At 32.3% G+C, this 9,626-nt stretch overlaps 1 protein-coding gene across 1 annotated transcript in view; it reads right to left on the bottom strand.

The window, feature by feature from the left end:
- Positions 1 to 9,626, bottom strand: part of DMD (dystrophin) — a 1,580,480-nt gene that overhangs the window by 1,460,703 nt on the left and 110,151 nt on the right. The window contains exons 6-7 of the mRNA XM_006911463.3: positions 4,115 to 4,296; positions 2,726 to 2,857 (exon numbers count right to left, since the gene is read on the bottom strand). Of these exons, the coding sequence (XP_006911525.1) occupies positions 2,726 to 2,857; positions 4,115 to 4,296 (314 nt within the window). The remainder of the gene's footprint in view (positions 1 to 2,725; positions 2,858 to 4,114; positions 4,297 to 9,626) is intronic.

Here is a 9,626-nt window from a genome sequence, read left to right as displayed (position 1 = left end):
TGGAAAACAAAAGGTGGTAAATGAAAGAAAGAGTCATGTAACAGTACATTGACAAGATAAGTGGAGTGATTTGTTTGGGGAGAGGTGGCATGCATGTGGGTAAGAGTGCCTACTGGAGTTTTGGACAGAGGAGACTCCAGGAGAGACAGAGAAATTGAAGTGAAGAAGAGATTGTGGATTTTTGATATAAGATTAAGATTAGGAGTAGAATGAGAGGCATGATTGAAGTCATAAAAAATAGGAATTAAATATAACTATAAAAAGGGTATCCATCCCCCATTCAAGGATGGATGGCAATTAAGTGATACAATGAGGGAAGGTTAGGGGTTCACACCAAATGATTTTTCTTCTTGGTAAATTATGAGAAAAACTCATTTACAGGCAGAGATCCCGAAATAAATCAGATTGCTTCACCTCAACAGGTTCACAAACTGCGATGAGTATAAACAAGATTTTTCAAGACTGGGACCAATAAAGATAACTGCTGTTTCTAAGATGTTGGGAACTTTTAAAGTAATTAATGAATTTTATGGTTTCCGTAGAGGACAGTCACTTGCCTGGCTATCTTCCATATATATTATTGAAAACTTCTCCCTTCCTTGTAGACTACCAAGTAAACACTTCAATGAAACCCTCTAATGGAATCCAATCTGGCTTGTCTCAAGTTCATTTGAAGTGGATCAGATACAACCTGTAGGGGGCAGGATAGGCTCAGCCCCGCTGAGAAATTCTTCAGAAAATATTCTTCATAAATAATTAAGATATAAACTTATCAAACCTAACTAAGCGTAACATTATTTTGCGATATGCTACCTTAGAAACAGGAAGAATATATCATTCCCCATTAAATGTAATTCATGCTTTTTCTTTTCTAAAGGATAAGATTAGGTACATTTCAATAGCTTATGTTAAACAAAACAAATAAGTGAATGTGTTGACTATTTTATGAAATATATATTTTGTAATATTTAGATAAAAGTAAGTGAACGAATGGAGTCTAGCAAAATTAAGTCCATTTTTAATTACTTCATTAAGGAGTCATACCTGAGCAATGCTTTAATGAGGTGGTAATGAGGTAAAAATGTGCTGCTAGAATAGGCATTGGAGAAAACCTGGAAAAGGCAGCTCAATAGAGTGATGAGGGGGAGAAATGCTTATTTCTTTGTCTTGGCTTATACCCCTTTATTTTAGACTTATTCTTTAAGTCTTAGAGGTTTCTATGGAAAGATAGTGATAAAAGAGCCTAGAGAGTCAGGGGGAATCAGGAGGGTGGGAGAAAGGGGAAGGGAAAGAAAGAAAAGGGTGGATATATTTAAACTTAAAATGTGTATAAAATAGCACTTCCCACTTCTATAAGGTTTACGAGAATTGTATTAGTTCATATAATGCGGACACGTGGCATATAGTAGACAGTAATGTGTGACAGAATTATTTTTGTTTACTGATGATAGGAAAGCAGATTAAGTTTCTTGTTCAACTAGCCTTTGTGAAAATGTGGATGGGAATTTAATTGAAGATAAGGATGAGTCACACGTACTTTCTCATCCAGTCTCCTTTGTTCAGCTTTGCAAGGAAAGTAGCCAAGGATAGAGGGCATAGCTAAGCCTTGAAATGTGTTTCCCTGGGGGAATCTTTCAGTGTTAATAATTTTCAGTCTCATGCATCAATTAACTATGCCAAATAAATGACTAATTAAATACAACTACTATCTTTAAAAAAAAAAAAAAGTATACTTTTTCACCAATAGTATCAGGTCTATCATTTCTAAATTCCCATTAATAGCGTAGTTTTGATAAAACTTCCTCAAGAACTTTTCAAATTCTCTACTCAGCAAAATAAAGTTTTCTTTTAAAAATAAATTCTAGCAAATCTAGCAATTCTAGCACATTTCACTTTCATGCTCTAACATATACAAGGCTATAATTTTTTGTATTTTTAGGTTCCCTACATTATTGCAATGGTAGAAAACTCCACTAGTAAGATGCCTTATGTGGAAAGTATTAAATGGTATATAGAATCTGACCCAATTTTTCTGACTCTTTTATATAAATACTACAGAGCCTCTTATATACAAGTTTAAATTAGCAAAAATAAAAGCGATCACATGAAGAAGTTTGCAATTATGGTTTTTAAATAGAATAGAAATACATTTTTTATAGAATGAAAATATAATAAATGCATCTTTATAGAGTACTTATTTCCTTAACATATTATATATCTAGAAAAATCTCCCCAAATAGTGATTAGTAAATTTCATATATTTTCACAGTTCTTTCAAAAGTTGCATATATAAACCTTTAATGAACTTAATGATTGTTTGTAACCATTTGCTACCCTTACAGGTAATTACATAATGAAAGCATAAATCACTACTAGGAGAAACCCCATTCATAAACAATCAACATACGTTAAACCCAGAGCACTTTGTAAAGTATATGATTGCCTAATCACTATATTGTACACCTGAAACTTATAAAATATTATGTCAACTGTAACTAAAAAATAAATTTAAAAAAATAAATAAAAAATAAAGTGAACAAAATCTAAAGAAGTCTAATAGCAAAACAGCATCATGTGAGAGTATATAAAACAACTGGTAACAATGAAACAACTCTTGATGGATGAGGAAAAAGGCACTGCTAAATTGGAACAAACAAAAGCCATGTTAGATTTTTTCTTGGATGAAGAAACTTTTGGTTTTGTAGGACAGTAAATGTTGACAGACCTGTGAAGGAAATGGGCTCCGTGTGGGGTCAGAGGTGGTGACATAAGCGGCCTGTGTGTAGGCATAGCTCTTGAACCGAGGCTTAGGTGAGGAAGGAGTTCGTTCATAGCCCTGTGCTAGACTGACCGTAATCTGCAAAAAAGAGTTGGGGGAGGGGGACAGAGAGGAGGAGGAAACATGAGTAATCCTGGAAGGACTACTTTTCAATACATTAGAAAAATGAACATTAAATGGAAACAGTGAGATGAAAAGTTTAACTGTAAAAACAAATAAACTGCTGTTAGAAATGAGTACACTCCAAGACCTGTGGTGCTTAATATCACGTTGGAGAGCAGGTCATCAGGGAAGATATAAGGGTAGGATTTAACCATAAAAATTTCATACTGACACAACTCCAGCACTAATATGGGATGGTGCTCTTCAATCTGGCAAAAATAGGCATCCAAAAGCAATTTTCTATGAACCCAAAGTAAACAAAACCAGAATTCATCAGGTCGATACCCTGGAAAGGACTGAAGTTTTCATAAACTAAATATAGAACTAGCTCAGTAGAGTGAGAAAATTAGACCTAAGCACTTTCCACACCTTCAACAGAAATTTAGCTAAAGGCTTCTTCATCATTGCTTGTGTCAAAAAAAATACAAGAAAATACCCCAAATAGCCATTACTGGGAGCAAGAAAAAGCCATGTAATGAAAGAAATTCCACAGGATTCTATACGATGTAATAAAAATTTTTATCATATGTAGTATCCATTTAATTTTGATTTAAAATATTTAAACTACTTTTATTTTAGCAAAAAAAACGTTACCTCGAATAATCAAAATTTGTTAATATACCAGTGGGCTGCCACTAAAAATAAGAAAATATTATTAAACAGTACTTGCCTTCTCTCTGACTCTAATGCTTTTCTCTTTGCTCTAGTTGATGGAAAGTTTAATGTGTATATGAGCTTATCTTTTATTTCATTTTACATAATGAAAATAAAATATATTCTGTGTTCCATATTGCTATAATAAGGTGTCGATCAATAACAGAGTATTTTAACAATGTCCTTTGAAATCAATATTATAGTCCGTGATATCAGATAAAACTTTAAAGGTTTACAGTCAGTCTCTCTCTCTTTATAAAAACAAACAAACAAACAAACAAACAAAAAACAATGAGTCTCTAAAATATGTATATACACACACACATTCACAGGTACATTATGCTACATATATAGATAAAATATTTGTGTGTATGCACACATACTTTGTTACATATACTTATATGTATGTATATATCCATAGATATAATAGTTTTATATATATATGTATGAGTATAATACCTAAAAATGCATCTAAAATAGAAAATAATTTTGATATTAGTTGTACTTTCAGCACTGTACCTGTTGAGAATAGTGCATTTGATGATGTAATTGAAAATGTTCTTCTCTAGTAACGCTAGATGGCCGTGGCAACATTTCCACTTCCTGGATGGCTTCAATGCTCACTTGTTGAGGCAAAACTTGAAAGAGGGACGTGATGTACATTAAGATGGACTTCTTATCTGGATAAGTGGTGGCAACATCTGTAAGTACATTAACACCACACATCAGTTTTGGGTTTCTATATTTGAGTCTCTAAAAGGAGAATGAACAAATCAATGTTACAGGAAGAAGACAAATTAATGAGCACTCGATTGTCCATGAATATCCTCCAGAGACCAATTAGGACATGATAATCAGGCCTAAAATGCCCTTCCAATTTGGCAGACCAATGAGATGAGCATTAAAGTTAATTTCTTTTCCTTGTTCACATAAAAACTTCATCCCGTAATACTTTTTTCTAAGTCAAATTGCCAAACTAGCCCATCTAAGAGAGTGGTTCTCTTTAGATAAGAAACAAAGATAAAAGATAACATCTTCTTGTCCACTTAAAATTCTATTAGCATGTCAATTAAAACGGTGCATTGGCAATTAAACAATTACACAAAAGAGTTTAATGCCTTGGCTTCCAGTAAAGAAAGCTTGTGCCTCCTAATCAAATTTTTGCTGGCAATTAAGTATATAAAGAGCAAAATATGTCTTTTTGTTGAAATGAATCATGTATTTTCACAATAAAAATAGAATAAAATTATATATCTATACTGTATATATAAAGATTTATAATATTCCTTAAGTATATTAAAAATATTTGTTTACATTATGGTGCATCTATTAAAGTCAAATGTTGGTTCCCTTTTCAGATTTTAGAGATAAATTTAAAAGTCCTTCACATAGAATTGATCAGACCTTACATTCTTTGCCACATCCAGAGAATGAAAGAAACTCAGCATTTAAAGACAAAAATAATTTGTAATAACACATAATAAGTGGCAGCTCCTTCTAAAGGTTCTTTGGCTAGTTGGCATTACAATTTACACACTAGGCTCATTCCAGGCAACCAAGACATAAAAATAACCCTTTATGTGAAGTATATCATCAATCCTAGAATGTAAGTCCTGGTAGGAAGCCAAGGCAACTTTGCAGCAATGTGCCAGGCATTTTTTCTTGCCATAAATTTATCTTAGCTAGTATTAAAAGATCTGTTTTAAATTAAATATCTATATGCTAGACAGGTGTTCTGATTATGAGTAAAAAAATCTCAAGTCCACCAGCATAAAGAAAGGTTGAACAGATCACTTCGTCCATCCCTTCACAAGTATCAGGAACATGATTAATCAGAACAACTATTTTTAAAGTATTTTTAAAAGAGTTACAGAGGAGAGAAAAGTTAACTAATGTTCCTTGGTCTGCTTCTATCCATAGTATAATACAGTACTTCTCAATTTTTAATGTGCATATGAATCACCTGGGAACTTTTTTTAAAACCAGAATCTGATTCAGTAGGTCAGGAGTGGAGCCTGAGGCTCTACATTTCCAGCAAGCCTCGAGCTGATGCTGAAGCTGCTGCTGGCTTTGAGTAACAAGGGTCAAAAAACTTACACTGACGCAGACCACTATACCATCTACTCTTTCACCATTTCACTCATTTTTTTTTTCAAAAGATACTTATTGGACACTTAAATGAATAAGGGTGAGAGGTACAAAGTTATACAATACGTATTCTCTGTTCCTTATTATAATTTAATTATTAACCAACAGATGAGGAAGGTAATTTTTGCAACTATTTTTCAAGGAAAAACTGAAGAATATTTTGTGCATGACTACTGTCTGTCTAAAAAATCTGACTATCTTAGCTTTAAAATTCTGAAGCCTAAAATCTCCCTTTCATGTGATAATTTTTTTCATGTGTTCATTGTATGATGGATACTGCACTTCATCATATTTTAAAACTAGATGTTTTCTTCCTTCTCATTAGTCACTTATCCGTGATGAGTGTAATTTATAATTCTGTTTATTTTTTAGTGTATTAAATAAAACCATGCTGTGAGAAAGGCATTGCATTAAATAAGGTTTGTAAATGACTATTTACTGCTGTATTATATATACACATGTGCAGGTATACGTTTGGCTTCAAATATATGCCAAAAAATGTGATAAAAAGAAAAACAAAGGTAAAAATAAATCAAGCATTATTTCTATTGTCTCAAGCAAATGTCTATAAAATTATAATACATTTTAACTACATAAAACATTTTGTGAATGAAAGCAAATATTAATATCGATAATTACCATAAATATGCTATTTGGCCAAATTATTGACATTTTTGCCTCAATCTATTACAATCCCTCCTCTGAGGTTGTACAAGATTCAGCTGCGCCAGTAGGTAAAATCTAATATTTCTTTTTTTAAAGAAAGGGATTTAGATATTCTAAAATATGTAGAATTCCTTGAATATATATTTACTAAAGACTTAAAATACTTTAATAGATTATCCAGGAGATTAACAAGATAGAGAATTTGTAGATTCTGCTCACAATCTGGACTAATAAAATAAATAAAGAAAAAGAAAAGTATAAAATAATTCATTGCTGAACAGAATGTAAAATTTGTTCCTTGAATGGGCACAACCAGTGGAAGAAATTATTATTGAGGGACTAGAAAATTCTTTACGAATAGGAAACTGAAATAAATATGTATAGGATTTCATTAGCTGGGAATGGGAAAATAGGGAAAATAGGGAAAAAGTATGAGCCAAAGAGCAGAGGTAGGGACAGATTAGACATGTCCTGGGAGTAGTGGCTCTGAGTCTCTGAGCCACAAGAGGAGGATAGCGAATAAAAAGATAACATGGGTAGATTGTGAGTGGAACGTTTAGAGATCATTGACAACAAACTAACAGATCTGGCCTTAGTTCAATAGGTCAGAGAGCAATTAATTACATTTGAGGAAGAGTGTGACACCATTAAAATTTTTGTAAAGTAAAACCATTAAGTGCAGAGGATTCACAGACTAAAAAAAACTGGAGGGATGTGGGAAGCTATGACCCAATCTACACACAGAACTTAAATAGGTTACATAATGAAAACAAGGGGCTACATGATAGGAATGCTGAGAGGTCCAAAATGACTTCATTCGATTTTTGGATCACTTACTCCACAGTGTTTGGAAATGCCTACATACAAAATTTTGTCCTAATCTCTGAGGATACAAAGATTAATAAACTGAGAATAAAATGAAGGAGATGGATGGAGGGAAGAAACTGTTTGTTCCATAGCCAAGGTAACAAGTAGCCACCAATACACTTTTCAGTCTCATTTAAATCAATTAACGATTACCTGCCTACATGGTCTTGATCAAGCTTCCCCAACTGGTAACACCTCGATTCTGAAAAGTCTGTCAATCAGGAGTGAATTCACTTCACCAAACAAAATTCTGAATGCAAACCAATTAACAGTAGTCTCACCTGAGTAATCAACCACGCTTCTAAAAGTGACATCAACCTATAATTCTGAATGTTCACAGATCTCTTGACTTCAAACCTAAAAACACTCTAATTTGAGAGACTGTGGTTGACCAGCATAATTCCCTCTTATTTAAGCAATAAACTCAGCTTTGTGTTTTCATTTCAAATATTGAGTAATAGTTACATCATTTGATAAAATTCAAGTGCTCAATTTCACTTGTAAATTTAAACTTTTTAATGGGAATGTATTAGATGAGAGTGTGATGTAGTGAAAGAACAAGCAATTCTCAATTTGAAGATTTGGATTTTTAAAAATCTGTACCTAAATATTTATATATGTAAAGAAATATCCTTAATATAATTTACTTCTCTTTCCTCACTTATGAAATAAAAATCTGCATCCCAATCTCACCATGGTGTTACGAAGTCCAAATGCAATGCTTACAAAAGAATAAGTTTTATTAAACCTTGTGTTGTTGCTACGGTGCAATCGTTGTTCTTTGTGTTATTAATACAAACATACCTAGTTATAGAAGACCATTATACTATTAACAGGAAGCAGAAGCAACAATGGATTAGAAAGAAAGGCCATTCACCATTTATTACATATTTACAAAGCCATTATTGTGTGTCAGAGAATATGCTTAGCCTATGTTATATTATGAATATTCAGTGGATGAGACACCTAACAAATAATTATAAACTGTACACTGTACTAGAGATCAAGGATGTTTCATGACTTAGGGGTTATCCTCACTTATTGATAAATACAACAAGGCAAATGACTGAGACTCCCGTGAGTACCTAAATATTTGTTAAGAAACTGAATAGAGTAATTGAGACCACAGAATTTGATGAGAATTGTGTAAGACAACAAATGACTGAAAAAAATGTTGTAGACAATGAGTAGCATAGCATTTGAGGAGAGCGAGAATGATCCAATGTGATTTACACTTTTTAATTACAAGATATTAAAATGTATGAAGTGAAAGAAGTGGCTGTACCGCCAAAATAAGAACTTACAATTATATGAAAGTAATTTTTGCACTAAAACATTGCTATACATTGGGTTCGTTGCCATAAAGTTTTAAATTAATAATTTCTAATCTAATATTTGAAGCCATCTCAGAATGAAATGTTGAGAACTCATAATACTGCTAGAATATTTTATTTTATGAACAATAACACTAATTTTGAAGAGTGTTTCTATACTAATCAGAATTTTGACAGTAAGGGCTATAATGGAACAAATAAATCATTTAGTGAAATTTCATTATCTTTCAAATGAGGAAACTGTAGTCCACTGTGGTTTGACGGCCATTTCAAAAGCTAGGCTAAATGAGAATTAGAGCCCAGTCAGTGTATTCTACTTTTCAGTACCTTAACTTCCTTCTTTCAGAGAATGCTATCTTAGTGAATTAGAAAACTGAGTTATGTCAAAGTCATTATCTAAATAATCACCTTGTGATCCATGTGGTTCCATTACCAAACATTATTTATATTCTTTATACTTGTAGTGATTTCTATTTCTAATAAGTGAGGTATAATAAGAGTAAATACACATAAAAATGCAACTTCAGTAGTAATCAAAGAAATACAGATTAAATAAAGATGTGAGTTTTTAATTATATCCCATTGCCTACCAAATTATCAAAGAATGACAAAAGGATAACAATCAATGCTGCAGAGGCTTCAATGATTTGGCCAAACTCCTACTTTGCCGGAAGAGTATGAGCTAATTCACAAGGGTACGAAAAATATTTTGGCAATGTCTACTAAGATCTTAAAAACAATTATATTCAATGACCCAGTAATTTTCCTTCTGGGAATCTACCACAAGGAAATAACCAGAAATTTAAATGACGATTTACATAAATTTGATGTGAAATTTAAGCACTATTTTCAATACAAAAAAGATATTTATAATATAAAAGGGAAAAAATCCAGACCATTCCAAATGGCTCAAAATAGAGAATTAGAAATGATAAAATACAGGTATATAATTATAAATGAATATTACAAAGCCATTCAAAATGTTGCTTTTGAAGAATATTCGATTACATGTGAAA

This window comes from Pteropus alecto, unplaced genomic scaffold, assembly GCF_000325575.1.
Source record: "Pteropus alecto unplaced genomic scaffold, ASM32557v1 scaffold414, whole genome shotgun sequence".
Lineage (NCBI taxonomy): Eukaryota > Metazoa > Chordata > Mammalia > Chiroptera > Pteropodidae > Pteropus > Pteropus alecto.
This window is presented reverse-complemented; position numbering and strand designations above follow the sequence as displayed.